Consider the following 16,456-nt stretch of genomic DNA (forward strand, 5'->3'; position numbering starts at 1 on the left):
ACAGACAATAAAACAAAAATTTAGTAAACTATCTTCTTTCAATAAATACAGGACAACACATTCCACATAATAAAGGTCATTACATATACATCACTGTGTAAAAGCAATGGGTACAACATAAATAATGGCCATGACCATGGGATGCTCATAGAACAGGACCATGCAATAACTCGGGTTGGCAAAGCCCTCAAAGGTCAGCTAGCCAAGCCTCCTGCTCAAAGCAGGTCAGAGTCAGTTCCCCAAATGGTTTACAATGATTTCTGACGTTCAATTCATTGTTTACATAGCTGTGTAATTATACACAGTGCTGAAACCTGATGGTGGGACCCTATTCGAAATAGCTTATGCCCCGAACAAACCAAATACAGACAGCAGGGATCAGGGCATAAAGGTGATATTCAGCTGGCCTAAATTACACCGAAACCCCTTCATCTAGCACTTCCTATTAGATGACCCTAAGGAACTCCCTGCTCAGACCTCAGTCCTTCTGAATGGTGTTTAAAAGACACTTAGTTCTCTCTTCTGACTACGCATAAAGACTTCAGCAGAATTTGAGTACGCTTCCTCCTATTCATTAGTAAGATCCTTTAGAGTACTAAAATAAATATCATTACTCTTTTAAAGCTTTGAAAGAAAACAATTCAGATCGAAATTAGGCCATCAGAAAACTGCTGAAAAAGAAACCTAGGTGGCATGACTATGGAAGCTAGAATTCAGTCTCTGCCCTGTCCCCAAGGCCCATTACTAATAGCTGTTATGGAGTCTGTTCGCGTGATGCGGTCACAGCCATGCAGCTGTATATTCCCCAGGTTCTGTTTGGGCTACTTATTGGGGGACCAAAAAAAGAAAAAAAAAAAAAAAAACAAAAAAAACAAACAAACCAACAACAAACCAACTGAAAACCAGAAAACCACAACAGCTTGATCTAACATTTATATTCTTTAGATAAAAGCCAGCTAACAAACATCTATGACAATACTTTCCCAAATTCTAGTCAAACAAGGAAACAGTGCACCTTAGAAGATACAGGATAGCTGAGAGCCCAAGCTTCAACTCAACAAGTCTATACATGTCCACGACAGTTATGACTTCACTTTTTTTCACGTGTGAGCATGTTAACTAAGTACAGACAGGAAATTCTCATTGGTCTAAAATAGCCTTTAAAATAACATGTCAAGCTAACAACTTTAAAACAGGTTCTTTTTGCCTATCAAGACAGCCTAAAGCAAGTAAAATAATAAAAAAAAATACATTAAATGAAAAAAAGTAAATTGAAAATATTCTTAAAACAATCTTTATTTCCATTAACTTATCAGTAATTTAAATGCCCACTGACAGCTTCTGGTTAACGAGCCTTGAGATCAAGATTTTCTGCTTGTCTATAAAGTCAGGTATACAATCAACAGTACTTTCTCTGTCCTACCAGAGTATCTTTATCTGAGAAGAACACACGTAGAGCACACAAAATACGTGAGTCAGTTTAACAAGTTTCAGTATTTATTCTTTACCAACAAACACATTTGAAACAGAAATGATTGTATCTCCAAGCTGTACCCAGCGCACGACAGGACAAAGAATATTCCCATTCCATTAAAAAAAAAAAGGCGACAGAATAGCCAGCCATGAGCCAGCCCTTACTGCTACATGAAAGACCTTAGGGAAATAATTTCTTTAAATAATGTCACTTACAGGTCATTTATTTCCTGAGTTAACTCCCCATTTCTGTCCCCAGTTCTCTCATAAAGGTTTTCTAGAAGATGGGCAGAAAAATAAATTAGAATTCCTGCTGAATCTGTTTTGCACTTTCCTTTGTAGAAATCTCTACCAGGATGCCTGATGCAAGGTTAATTATGCAAAACATGAACCAGGAAAATTTGTAAGCCCGCGTTTCCCAGAGCCTTACGGCTTCTACATCCCATCTCCTCTGCTCCCTCTAGAGCAATTCTGCTGTGAGCTGTTCTTCCTAAACTTGCATCCCTGTGGGTTAGAGAACATTAACTGTGGCACAGTGTTTGCCCAGGAGGCTGACACTAAAACTGATGAGAATTCTATCGGTTTCATTGAATTTTTCCTTTAAATAAAAAAAAAAAAAAAAACAAAACTATCAGTTATAGTTATACTAGTAAATTAAACATAGTTGGTGATGTTGGCCTGGAGGCCGACGAGCACAGAGCAGCCTACATCCATGCTCTCCAATTCTCAAACTCCCAAACAAAGCAGCCACACGTAAATGAGATAGAGAAGGGCGCGCGGCCCACACAAATCCCAGGCCAGCCTCCAGATCCGTGTGGAAGAGCGCTGGCAGGCCCAGGTTGAACCTGTACAAGCAACCACTGCAATAATCTGACGGCAGGGACGATGGCGCCCAGTGACTCCCAACGGTCTCCGTTGGGTTTTACGAGCACGGACAAAGACACTGTGAGGAAGCCGAGTGCTTCAGGTGCCAGAACAGTACTGCTAGCTACAACCACGCCACTAATCAATACAAAACATAAGCACAGCCATGGATTAGCCCAATTTATAAACAATGACTTTTAAGGAAATTGAAATGAACATTCTTTTTTTTCTCTTTATTTTGAAATTCCCTTTTCCAAGCCTTTCTTCACCATGAAAAGCATCTGACCCATTCCTAAGTGAAGTTCTAGCCCTGTGCTAGACCAGTGGGCTGTAGAAAGAAAAAAAAATTACTATATTCACTTGCTTTTATTACAAGAAGGAGGGAAAAGAAAATAGAGGAGAAGGAAAAAAAAGTTGGGAGTAGAAACAAAAACATAAGCAACAGAGAATGGGAACTAGGGAATAAGGAACTGGAAAGGCCAGGAGAGGAAAACTTCCACTGACCAAATGAGGGGAAGATGGTAAGTCTTCTGAAACAACTAATAGAAGCTTTCAGAGCAAGTATCTTGAGGGTAAGAGGAGGCCTTCATCATCCAGACGTTTAATGGAAAACCAACAGCCCAACACGTTTGTGAAAATGTTGAGGACAACTGTTTCACAAAGCTGAGGGTGCCAGAAGAGCAGTTACTTCACACTTTGCTCTATTAGGGCAGGCTCCATTTTAAACATCTCGGTGTGTACAGTGATTTGGCTGGAGGTGGTAACGAGAAGTACTCACTGTGCCAAGGAGGGGGGTGGGGGGGGGAGAGAATGAGAGCAGTAGAAAAAGGAGAACAATTTTTTTATCTTCAATTAACTGAAATAAGAAAAGCAAATTTCAACAAACTCTTTGAACTTGTTGCTAGAATCTCTTGAGAATGCCATTTCAAGGAGGGCTGCCAGCTATTGTACTGGAATACGCACAATGACCACGTATTCCAGTGCAGGGGAAAGATAGGACATGTAGTATGAACAATACGGGCTGCTGCATCAAAAGCAGCCAGTAATAAGGGTCTGAAACTAGAAAGAATCCTATTAGGAACGGAAACAAGGGCATTTTAATGAATATAAAGGAGCAGCATAAACTGTCAGGGATAAAAATCAGAAAAGATAAAAGCACAGCATGTGTTATTACCACTGTGCAATATAAAAGGCAAACAAAGTTTCAGAATTATTTTAGAAGTAAGAATAAAAACACCAAAGTCAGTACATAACGGTGTTAAAGAAGAACAAATGGATAACAGAAGAGAATCAAATGCTGTTCTCTGTATTTCAGCCTTCATAAAACAGATTTATTATAGCTAACACCAAAAACTGATTTTGTTATTAAGCTAAATAATTAGGGAAATTTGAGTCAGCAGGACTGGAAGAAACTCACATTACATTTCAGAAACAAAGAGAAATAATCTCAAAACTGTGAGTGACCATCTTCCAAAATATGGTCCTGGAGAAATTGCCCTAAGACAGGCTGGCAACAATGAACTAGAGCACTCAACGGGTATTTATTTGTAAATTATTTTCAATCAACGTGGGAGAACATTGCAAGACAGTTCCTTGCTCCGGGACCTGCATGAGGAAATTCACAGACGTAGAAGAGCTGCCTACCACACATGGCTTCAGAGGACAAGATCTTAAGAAAAATCATTCTGATAAATTGAAAAGTGGTTCATATCAACCAAGTGAAACTTAATAAAGACTAGCAAACTTCCAAAAGATAAATCAGGTAAGTCAACATTATGTTCCTATAGAGGTTAAACTTGTTCAGTGCAGAACAAATGAGATATTCCTAATAAATAAAAGTTTATTATATAAATCATTCTCCATTTCAGCTGTGGAGTCTTAACTGTGAGCAACACAAGACAAAATTGGCTAAATCAGCAGTAAAGAATATTCACTTTATACTTTAGAAAATCATTTACTGAAACCAATTGGCTAGAGATGCAGTGGAATAGCATTCACAAAATAGTTTAAAAACAAGCTGGGGAAACATTTGTCAGAAATGGTACAGACACACAACACAGAAGGATCAACAAGATCACCCTGAAGTCTTTTTTGGCCATAAAGTTCCATTCATCTGGGGTGTCACAGCAAAACTAAATATTCATTTTATTTAAAAGAATTTCATTGTGCTTCTGAACTCCACACTTCACCAAAAAACCTAAATAACTCACGGTCTATATTTACGAAATGGCTTACTAATAAAACCACCCAAATTTTAATACAGCATAGCTCCTCCCTTTATTAATAACAGCATGGAGCCAGTTCATCATGCTTCGTTGAGAACACTTCCACTACGAACACTGCACAGTCCTCACTGCCGGACAAAGACAGGAGGGTAGACACCATTATCGCAACAGCCTGAATTCCACGAACCCTGGGATGTTGCAGAAGTCATTCTGGATCAGCTAAGGCTTCCAGTACTCTTCAACAGTCACATAAGATGCCGGTAAACATTTTAACGGAGGAGACTGCACATTTGGACCACATCTTCGCTACCAATAATTCATTTTATCTTATTGTGCCATACAAGTGATTCAACTGCACATCCAAGGAATATAAAAACATAATAGACAAAATTAAAAACTGGTCAATTTTCCTAAAGGTTATTTTTTCTGATAGCGTAATTAAAGCTATTTTTGGCAAGAATTTATTGTCAGTAATGACACAGCAGAAGAGAAAAAAAGGCTTTTTATTGCCCTGCCCAAAGCCTAAAGTCTAGGGGGGAGCATCCTAGTTTGATATGGTTTCCAGCAGTTTCTTCAAGAAAAGCAATTAGAATGTTGATAAATACTGCACTGAAAATTAGTATTTATTTATTTATATTGGAATGGCTGTCAATACGATTAGGTGCACGTGTGATTTCATAAAAATACTTCCAAAAATGTGAAAGGGAAGAATATTCTGAAAGTAGCAAGATCTAGTGTTATTTCATTATAATGCCTATATATTGATATACTTGTAGGAAGGAGCTTTCAAAATAGCAGAAAGTATTGCTAACATAGAACATTTTACTTATACTATTATTTCAGAGTACTCTGAATATTCAATTTAAGAATCATTCTGACGATCAAAGTGAGAACCCAAGTTCCTCATTTAATCAGTGCCAATGTTTGGGGCAAGAATCAGTCAGATGAAAACAACTCGTCTGTCCGTATGCTGTGAAGAACCTTCTCAATAGCTTTTTTATTTCTCTCAGACAACCAACCAGCAGGTATAACATGACTATGGGTTGTAAAAATCTCTCATGATCTCCAGTAAGAAGTCCACTCTCAAAGAATTCAAAAGAGCCAGCCTGAAAACCAAACGCCCTCAAACTTCAGGCTACCAAGGCTATCGCTTCGCAAGTACCACGTGAAGCTGGCAGCACTACCAAAAGCTGTAGCTCTGCCTCACCGCAGGCTGGCCGCTTGCTCTGGCCTCCTCCCTCACGCTATCACAAACACGTTTCTCTGCCAGGTTAGTTTTAACCCAGATCGGTTTCCCAATGCCGTTCACCACATGGCTACACAAACGCCTGGGTCAGCGCAAGGGAGAGAAGGAACAGCTGGGAGCGGGAGAGCAGCACTGCTGCTTCTTTCGGTGCCAGAACCAGCTTAAGATTTATTACGTTTGGGGAAAATACCCACCTGATGCACTCCACACACTCACTGCCTATATTTCTTCAAGTAATAAATATTCTAGATTTTAAGGGCTTTTTCCTACTTCATCTTACTTTCTTTCAAAAAAACTACATTGAGTAAGTTCTCGTAGCAACAGAACCTACTCAATGTAGTTCCTGAAGCAAGTGTCCAAACTTATTTTGACTAACCCATCTGATAAATTCGGGAACGACGGGAATAGGAATGTTTAGTGCCATCCTTCAAGTAAAAAAGAAAACAAAAAAAAGCAGAATTCAATGCAAGTTACTAGCAAACAGTATTTGCTACAGTAAAATCTTGCTGATCTGTATTTATCTGAACTCTATGAATCATGCACGTTGCATTAATTGGTAATCAAATATATTAAACATAGAAAGAAGAAAAGCTGTCAATATTTTTTGAAATTGTTAGTCACTTTAATGTTTACCATTTCATAACCTTTTAGTGTACCTATGACAGCATTTCTTAAAAAGTTAAATCCACAGCATCAGTGTATAATAACATCAGGGAGCAATCATCAGTGGTGGGCAAGGAAATTCTGTTTTCCCTACTACACCTGACCCTGCTACCCCTCCAACACTGTTGTGGGACAGCGGGGCTGAGGGGGGAAAAGAACAATCCTGGCCTGAAAAAGGCAGAGCTTACCTATTCTCAGCAAGCCAACTGCCTTGGAAAACCACCTCTCAACTCAAATGACAATGACTAATAGAAATGTCCATTTCCAATTACTTATCTTATGAAAGAATAATGACCATAAGTTAGTACTAACAAAAAGGGGGGGGGGGAAGAATATCCACAAGCAAAGCCAAAAAAATCAAAGTGTTTTATTGTTTTAAGCTGGGAAAAGTCTCCTGTGTCACTGAATACAGGATGAAAACACATCTAGAGTGTAGATGGCTCAGACCATCGAAACCAAAAGAGTGGGTTCTTATTCCTGCCTCTGCAAGGACATGCCTTATGACCATTACCTAACATGTTGAGATTTCACAGACTGTCATCATAATTGATCTGTCATGATACTGTCTAATAGCTCTTGAAGGTCCTCTCACAACACATGCTACAGAAGTTCAATGGATCATCAAATACAAACATTAACAAACTAACAACTGCAACATCAAAAAAAAACCTCTAAGAATTCTTCATTTGCAAGTGCAGTGTTTCAAATTGCGAAAACTGTAGGCGAAGGTTACAGAAAAATATCTATTTCCAACATTAAGCCTAATCTCACTCACCCTTAAGACACAAGTGAAGACACCACTTTATGTGAATCAACATCATAATGACTTTGATAATATTGCATAACAATTCTACAGAACCCACGATGTGTAACAACTGTCACAGTCATCCATCATATAAATCCTATCCAGAACTGAAAATCAAAACATAAATACAGAGATCACTTACTGGAGATGATTTACCTCCTGAGCAAAGCAGTACTGTGTGCAGCTTAAGCCAGGCTCCTATGGAAGAACCACGTATGAGAGCTGGGGAATTGCTCGGTGATACGAATGTGATGGAGGAAGTAATGCAGCACGGGCTGCTGAAGGAAATGGCAAAGTTCCCACGGGACTCCAGTACACTGTTCTGTTCTACAACGGACTAGAAAGGCCTTCAAAGAGCCAATGCCACATCCTGATTATGGAGCCTGCTCCCATGCCTCGTCTCTCCACACTGTGTGATCCAGTATGTAGCTTCTCAGTTTTGGCCAAACATTCTGATACGTGGCTGTAACGGCCATTGTTTGCTCCAGTACCTTAACCCTTATCCATACAATAGCTGTGCAAAGCCATCAGAACTCTTCGATCCTGCCAGGCAGTAACGACTTTTCCTAACTGTGAACATGTATTTAAGAGCATTTTTATTGTGTGGCACAACATAAATTTAAACACAATGTTAAATTTTGACCTGAGAAAGGGCAGGCAACTAAAGATAAAAGTGAGCATCACACAGAAGGTGTGTGATGCACTAAAGAAACACAGCTGGGCTATAAAGAGAATCCATTCACCACATTAAGGTTCTTCTGAGATGAGTGTAGACATCTTTAAATATTGACCTACCCTAATGCAAATGCAGCTAAAGTAATGATAAAAATTCTTAAATAATCGTTTCCTGGCAAAAATATTATGCTTACATGTCCTCAGAACTATCAGCATGTGTGAAATCTTCGGCCTTTGAAAATCTACTACAGCTTACACTGGCCAAAGTAATGAAAAACTAGGATGAAAATTAAAACACGGGTAATTAAAAACAAACACACAAAAAGTTTCCCATAAAATTCATGCTTTTTGGAATCATTATCCTGTGCTGTTTTAAACTACACACATTTGTAAAAACAGTTTGTAACACACATCAAAGTCTAATGGATGCTGAAAATAAAATTCAAAATGAGCTTACATACTGACTTACAAAGTAACTGCTATCACGATCACAATCAATGAGACTTCTGCCACAGAATTTTTGCTAAGAAGCTACATCTGTTTGTGCTGCTTATAACCTGTACAGAGGAAGAAACCTCTAGTTCTTAAAACAGATGACAAAAATGTTTAGTGCACCTGTACAATACTATTCTGATACATTTTCATGAGTTACCAGCTGTTCATACAATAATAATATAGTTCAAATGGAACCAATACTCTTCCCCTGCAACTTCTTTTTGATCACATTCCTCTTCTTCAACTCCATAGCCTGCAAGTTGAGGTATAATCCAAGTCCAGGAGTTAAGTTTTCAAGATTTCACGCCATATGATGAGATGGCCCTTAATTATTTCCATTTTTCCTATACAACACCCAACAAGACACTTCTTTTTAACCATGCACCTGAAAGTTTCTTTCTCCTACACCACTTTGTATCTTCAGTAATGCAACTTTATTCTCTTTTTTTTGGCTTTCATAAGTCCAATCTCGCCGCCTTTTAAATTCATTTGAAAGTGGATACTATAAAAATATTTTTCTCATTCATTGCTTAGTTCTGTGTGTTCTTCCTGATGAATCACATCAGGAACGACCTGCTTGCTCTCAATTTCAAGGCCTATTCTAGCTCCACCTCTTAAATGTGAACTGCTGCTCTATACAGATACCCAGTTGTCAAAATGTAAGGAAGAAAATACGAGTGTGTGTCCAGCACTTCAGGCAGGAAACAAGCTATCTGTGAAAATCCTCAGGCTGATAATATTACCCTCCTTTAAATACATCCTCCAAGTCTGATGCCGATGAATCATTCACCGATGCAGAGATAGCCAGTACTTGAACTTCTGCATGTTCTTTTGCTCATAGCATTCTCACAGCTCCCTTGTGCTTTCCCAACACATTTCTTACATTTATATGCTGTCTTATCTTCACATTTAAATTAAGAAATTGTTTGTGCAGAAGCAATCTTTGCTTATGCATTTGCACTGTATGTAGTATAATGGTGCCCTGGCCTCTAGGCACAATTACAATATAAATAATAAAAATGAACTGTTCACCTAAGATTAAGTCTCCTGACAATGGTAGTCATGAAGCTACATCCTTCAAACAATGACAAAAAGCTGTTCTAGCATCATGCTCTACTATCAGTAACTCTCCAGGTTCTGATGCCACGAATAAACCGATTCCTGGTCCATCACCGAGAGGAAGCCTCAACTGCTCCTCATACACACCTGTGCCCACAGCACCACAGCAGGTTTTACCGATAACCATGCAAAACGCAGGATGACAGACTTGCACAGAGCCATCCTACTGAAGAACCCTGTGCTGCCTCAGCATAAGAGTTGAGAATCCTTGGCATCTCACAGAAGCAGATTCAAGCCAGTTTTCCATCTGTCTGCTTAAACCCATCACATTTGCTTAAAAACATGGCCTTCAAGAAGGTAAAATACCAACCTACAGCATTCTCCAACATGATGGTGTTCTTTAATGGAGGCATCCATAGCTGAGGAATTATTCTATTTTGGCTTTGCTGGTTTAATGCAGGGCTCTTCGTTTTATCATTACTTAGACTGCACTTAGACTGAACATTCAGTGGAACATTTCCTATAATGGGATAAAGCGGTTGAACAATTTGACTGGCTAATAGTGATTTAGACATGTGATTACAGTACAGAAAATGGTCTGACATATGCTCTTTTATCTGGTTTACATTAGGCACATTAATCCAACTGGAAAGCGCAGAAGTGAATAGGAAGACGGGACCAAGCAGTCATACCAAAAAAACAAAAAATATTTTTACTTAGTTTATTTCTGCATTTGCTCAGCTAATTGCAATCGGTATTTTGTAAACAGCAAAACTCATGAAATAAAACCATTTTCTCCCCAAAATGGATGCAACTAAAAAAGACCAGTCTACATCTACTCTGTAAAACTTAGAAAAATCACCATTTTTTATGAAATCTTTGCTTTAAAAGCATTTATGGTTTATGTCATAAGGCCTTCACCAACATTACAGGTTTTCCATAAAGACAGAGGGGGACACTAGCCGCACTTAGCACCAGACCAGACAGGAACAATCATGGTGTTTAGAAGAAGAGTGTTGATTAATGATGATTTTACTCTCAGCTAATTTCATTTCTGGCTATTACACACTTATAGTCATGTCAGCATAAGTACATATTTTTACAGGAAAATTTAATTTCCTAAAACTAGTCAACAATATTCCCATGACACCAAAAACCTAACTGAAAAAGAAGGAATTGCCTCTTTAGCACCCATTTTTGATCAAGAGCATGTAGGCCAACCTAAGGCTGTGTACAAGATATGTCAATTTTCACAATATTTTGCTTTTTGTGCAGCAAATGTATCCTTTTGGGTATATTTCAGTTGTATTTGCATTTTTCTTCTTAAAGCTTCTTCTAAAATAAAATATTCGAAGGTTTCCTATATAAAGTTGGGATTCTATATGTACAAATAAAACCAAAGTATGTAAAACTAAGGGTAAAGAACCTAATAACTTCATGGCACGTGTACGTTTGCCAACTACTTTTCAACTATCGCCATATGAAAATTTCTATCAAGTGAATATGTAAGCTAATTAAAAGGGCGAGCTGCAAACAATGCATCTCCAGCAAAACCAGGGGGTGAACGTTAAAATCTTTGAAGTGAAGCTTTTATCGACAACAACAACAAAATAATCCGCCTATCCCAAGCCAACGATAGCTCTGTACTGGGATATTTATGTAAGGTGTATTTTAAAAACAAATTATAATGGGGGAAAGCAGAGTCTTTGGGTGCGTTTAAGTCCAGCCTAGCAGAACCCCTTGCCGGCGCTGGGGACTTCCACTGGGACGCTCGGGAGCGGAGGGTGAGGTCCGGGGTGGGCGCAGAGCGAGGTGCCAGCCACTCACCTGCCTAAAAACACTCGGGGGGCGTCAAACTGCCACCGCTCCCGCAAAACAAAGGGACCCGACCTCCGAAACCCCGAGGCTCCAGCAGACTCTGACAAATCGTTACGGTTCCTCTCACAACGCGCCCGCTCGGCTTTGCCCTAGCCCTGCTGCCATTCAGGTATGTCACGGCCGGCTCCATCCCACTCCAAAAAAAAAAAAAAAAAAAAAAAAAAAATATATATATATATATAACCCGCGGGGAACGCAGCCAGCACGGCGGCCGCACTTCCACCGAAGCTGCCACCAGGCCTCTCCGCGCCCGGCGCGGCCGATCGGAGCGGCCGTACCCGCCGGTTTCCCCGGCTCTCTCAGCGGGAGAAGCGGTCGCTGGCACGACGGGCTCCGCGCACCCGCCCGGGGAGAGGCGCGGCCCCCTCAGGGGAGCTGGGGCGGGGGCAGCGGCGCGGCCGTTGGGGGTAACGAGCCGCCCGCGCCCCCGGCGGGGGAGAGGCCGCGGTGAAGGGGAATCAGCCACAGCCCAGGAAGAGGCACCCCCCGCACTCCCCCCCCCCCCCCAGCGCCTTGTGTTTGTTGTGCTTCGCCACCGTCCCGCCGGCGGGTCCCTCCCTGCCAGGCGGCCGCCTGACAGCTCCCCCGCCGCCGCCAGCCGCTCCCCGCGCAGAAACTCCTGCCTCAACTTTGCGTGTGCGCCTCCGCACACGCCCGTGTCGGGGTGGGGGGGGGGGAGGCGTTCGCCTCGCCACCCGCCGAGATCCGTCTTTTCTTTCCCAAAAAGAGGAGGAGGTGGTGGAGGGGGATAAAAAGGGAAAGCGGTGAGGAACTACCGTCAAAGCACAGGCAGTAGCCAAACGACGCTGAAGGCAGCCGAGCGTCCTGGAGAAGAGACCCAAAAAGGAGAAGGGGGAAGGTGCAAAGGCGAGGGGAAAAGGAGGAAGAGGGGGAAGGGGGAAGAGCTAAAGAGAAACTCTGAAGATGGAGAAGAAAGGAATAGGGACGGTGAAAGAAAAGTGGAAAAGGGAGAGCAGGCGGAGGAAGACAAAGGTGAAAAAGGAGGAGGAGGAGGGGAAAGTGCAAAGGGGAGAGGAGGAGAAGAAGAAAGAAGGGCCCTTCTCAAAATGGCATTAGGCCGGAGGGAGGGGGCGACGAGCGGCGAGTCTCCGCTGACAGCTCTGCCTGCGCCCGGCCGCCTGCCCCCTGCCCCTCTCTGCCTCGCACACACAAACGCTGAACTTACTTCTTTCTGGCTCTCTGGAAAGGGGAAGCGCCATCTTTGCGAGGCCGGCCCCTAGGTCTTTTGTCTGTGGCTGCTGCTGCTGCTGCTGGGGGGGGAGCTCCAGGCTCGGGGGGCTGCTGCTGCTGCTGAGGCGGCTCCACCACCGCCACCACCAGACTCTTGTCCTCCGTTGACATCCTAGTCAGCAGGACGAGAGAGACACATGGATGATGATGATGAGGATGAAGATGAGGATGGTGATGGGGATCCCGATGCTCCTCCTGTTCCCGCGGCTCCTCTCCTCCTCACCTCCGCCTCCTCCACCTCCGCCTCGCATTGCTGGCCTCAGCCGCCGCCGACCAGCACAGGTAGCAGGGGGAGCAGCATGGGGAGAGCAGCAGGAGGAGGAGGGGAGGGGAGGGGGGCGAAGAGAAAGAGCGCAGAGGAAGGAAGGGTCTCACACACAATAACACCCCCTCCCCGGCTCGTCGGGGTCTGTCGGGGCTGGGGGAGGTGAAGAGAGCGAGCGAGAGGCGGCTGATCCCGCCGCTGGGCGCCCACCCCCCCCTTCCCCTCAGAGGCCCCGGGAGCTGGCGGCGGCTCCGGCTCCGGCTCCTGAGCTGCCCGGCTGCGGCGGCCGCCGCTTCATTGTACACTGGTCCTGCGCCCTCCCCCCGCGCAGAGCCCCCGGGGGCGGAGGAGGAGCAGGCGGTGGCGGCGGTGGTGGTGGTGGCGGAGGCGGCAGGGGCCGAGGCCGAGCGGAGGAAGTTTTGACAGCTCCAGCTGTTGTGTGTGTCGAGGGCTGAGTCCGGCCGGGCTCCACGTCCCCTTCCCAGCCGGGCCGGGAGGAGGAAGTTTAACTTTGGGGAAAGAAGGAGGAGGAAGGGTGAAAAAGGGGGAGGAGGAGGCGGAGGAGGCTCCCTCCCCCCTCCCCGCGGGGTGGAGAAGGGATCCCGGCTCTGCCGCGGCTGCCCTGGTGTGTAACCCCCCCCCCCTTCCCCGCCTGTGCGACACATAGACACAGAGCCCGCCCGCCCTCCTCCTGCCACCCCCCCTCCTCCTGCCACCCCCCCTCGCCGCGGCCCCACACTGCGCCTGCCCGGCCCGCCCGCCCACCGCCCGTCCCCCGGCGCAGCCACCCATCCGCCGCCGCCGCTGACCTCACGGGGCTGGCTGCCGCGCCGGGCTGCGGGGAAAGCGCGGAGCTGCGGAGCGGGGACGGGACGCTCCGTGCACCCACCCACCCCCCCCCCCCCCCCCCCACCGCGCCCCGCAGGGGCCGGCAGCCCGCTCGCTCCCCCACCTTTTCCCCACTCTTGTTTTTTATTTATTTTCCCCACAAGCCCGTGGAAAAAAAAATTAAAAAAATATTAAAGTGGCCGCTTCGCAGCAGGGTTCCCCCGCGCCGTCCCCGCACAGGGGCTGAGCTCCCCAGGACGGCGGCTCGGGGTGCGGGGGGTGCAGCCCACGGTCGGCGGCCCGGCGGGGCTCGCCGCTCCCGGGAAGCCGGGGCACGGTTGGTTGCAGCCTGGAGGCGGTGAACCCCCTTCCCCTCCCCCCGCCGCGGGTCTGCGGCTCGGGGCGGGGAGAAGAGCGAGGAGGTGGGGGAAGGCAGCGAGCGGCGGGGAGCTGCGGCCGACCCGGGGGAGGGGAGGGAAGGGAGGGAGCAGAGTTCAGCGCTGTGTGCGAGGGAGACAAAGTCTGGGGAGCGTGGCCGCTTTCCAGCAGCTCCGGCTGGAACAGCTGCGGCCGCTCGGGGCGGCGGAGGGGGGGGTGTGGGGGCCTCCCCCGGGCAGGGGCCGAGCTGGCTGCCTGCCCGCCCGGCTGCGCCGCGGCTCGGGGCGGGGTTAAGCCTCATTACACGGGATTTAACGTGTCCCGGAGGCCAGGAGGGGACTCCGGCTCCGACAGCGAGGGGGGAGCGCTAAGGTCTGGCAGCCAGAGAAAAGTCCGGCCACGGGGCGAGGAAGCGGGCCGCGCCCCCGGACTTTCCTCCCGGGCCCGGCCCTGCCCGGGGCGGGAGCGGCAGCGGGAGCGGAGCGAGCCCGCTGGCGGGGAGCAGGCCGCGCCGCTGCCCGCCCGGCCGAGGGCCCCGCGCGTCAGCACCGGGCGCCGCCCTGAGGGCAGCCCCTGAGGCGGCCTCCCCCTCTCGGCCTCCCCCCTCCCTCCCTGCCCGGGCGGGCAGCGCCGCGGGGCCCCTCGCCCCAGGCCCGGGCCCCCTTCGCTCCCTCCCTTCTGCCTTCCCTGCCGCTGCCCGGGGCTGGAGCAGCCCGTGCGAAGGCAGTAGTTCGGTGCAGAGAGGCTGAATCGTGAAACGGGGTCGTATGGGCAGAAAAGAAATGAACCCCGCTGCCCTGCAGAGTGCGGAGGTGACTCGTGTTTGAGAACTTCGCCGGACTTGGAGAAATCGTGGGGAGCGGTAGCTCCGAGACTCCGAATACATACAAATACACCTTGTGAGAGCACTGCACCGTATGTTCTCCCTTGGTGTTTAGGTTTCTGCGCTCTGTTGGTAGAAATACCCAGCTGGTGCCTAGGGTAGCACACAGGTACAAGAACAGTGAGAAGGAAGAAAGGAGGAGCTTATGTTAGTTACTATTTTTTTTTAATGTAAAAATAAACGCAGAGCAACCCAGACCTTTACACTGTTCTCCCTTTCCAAAATGTTCACTTGTCAGCTTCAGAAATACTGAATTAAAATACAACTTTTGCTGGCCTGTTTTCCTGGGAACAATTTCATGACAAAAAGCCTTTGTTGGTTTATTTCCTAGGTCTGTGAGAAATCATAGACCTTTGTGACATTGTCATATCTGTATGTGAAGATAGGTGTAGTGCATTCATCTCCATCTATAGACGTATGTGTGTATATATATATACGCTTATATAAAGCCATCCCTTTCGCTCAGCTGTGCAAGGACAACAGCTGGTTTGTTGGCGTGACTTTCTTGGCCCTGTTACTGAAAATGTGCTCGTTTCTGCCAAATTAAAAAATATATGCTGAGCTAAATGTTTGTATTGTGAAGTCTGCGGATGACAGCATAGGTGTACTGCTCATATGACTTCAGAGACGGGAACTCAATCTGTTTGCGTGTTGTCTAACACAGAAGAAAGTGCCTTTGAATTTTGTTAACTCGGGCAAGTTAGCATAATTTAACTGAAAACATTTAATGCTATACAGGCCCAGGCTTGGGTGGAGTAGAGAAAAAAAAAAAAAGCAGGGAAGGGGAGGGAGAGGGAAGTAAAAGGCCACAGCTTCTGTGCAGTGGGATCGCTGGTGTGGCATTTGCTAGAGTTGCCAGGTTGCCATCTGCTCTGCTAAAAAAAATGGCCATCTCCTGAAACACAGACTGTGCCATGTGCGGCTCCACGGCGCCTGCGTGACGGCTTGGGTGAGTCTGGGATGTGTCAGAGCCGCTGTGCATGTGCAGATTGATGGGAGCTGAGGCACGTGAGCAGGCTGTGGGCTCAGATCAACTGCTAGGTGTGTGGGGAATAACTGTCACACCCCGCAGCAGAAATACGGTCGGTGAAATCGCTGGATTCACTTTTCCACACACGGTTCATCCGGTCCTTCCTTTTAAACATGGTTTAATACCTTTAGATCACCTGTAAGTGGTTGAGCTTAGGGCTTTGTCTCTTAGGCAAAAGTGGATGTGTGTTCTTAACTTTTTTCTCCATTGTTTTTTTTATGTTAACTATGCGTAGCTATCACAATATAAAATCTGAGCGGAGGCAGGACAAAGTGAGCTTTGGTGTAGCACGGTCCAGGACCAGAAGAGCATGGTAAGGGACTTAATGCCTGTTAGTTATACCGCTGTGCCCCGTCTTCTTACGTGTCCGAACAAAGCCGGGCAAGTCTGTTCTGTGAACTGCTGCAGCCACTGCTGTGGCAATCAAAGGTGTGAAGG

At 46.0% G+C, this 16,456-nt stretch overlaps 1 protein-coding gene and 1 long non-coding RNA gene across 12 annotated transcripts in view; one reads left to right on the forward strand and one right to left on the reverse strand.

The window, feature by feature from the left end:
- Positions 1 to 12,995, reverse strand: part of KMT2C (lysine methyltransferase 2C) — a 197,257-nt gene extending 184,262 nt beyond the window's left edge. For all 10 annotated transcript variants that reach the window (XM_086741820.1, XM_086741826.1, XM_086741825.1 and 7 more), the window contains exons 1-2: positions 12,858 to 12,995; positions 12,570 to 12,746 (exon numbers count right to left, since the gene is read on the reverse strand). In XM_086741820.1, the coding sequence (XP_086597946.1) occupies positions 12,570 to 12,745 (176 nt within the window). In that variant the 5' untranslated portion in view covers position 12,746; positions 12,858 to 12,995. The remainder of the gene's footprint in view (positions 1 to 12,569; positions 12,747 to 12,857) is intronic.
- The window catches only part of LOC147601576 (uncharacterized), a 50,802-nt gene continuing 47,138 nt past the window's right edge, over positions 12,793 to 16,456 (forward strand). For both annotated transcript variants that reach the window (XR_015257800.1, XR_015257799.1), the window contains exon 1: positions 12,793 to 12,916. This is a non-coding gene — a long non-coding RNA (uncharacterized LOC147601576). The remainder of the gene's footprint in view (positions 12,917 to 16,456) is intronic.

This window comes from Chlamydotis macqueenii, chromosome 2 (assembly GCF_036417535.1).
Source record: "Chlamydotis macqueenii isolate bChlMac1 chromosome 2, bChlMac1.mat, whole genome shotgun sequence".
Lineage (NCBI taxonomy): Eukaryota > Metazoa > Chordata > Aves > Otidiformes > Otididae > Chlamydotis > Chlamydotis macqueenii.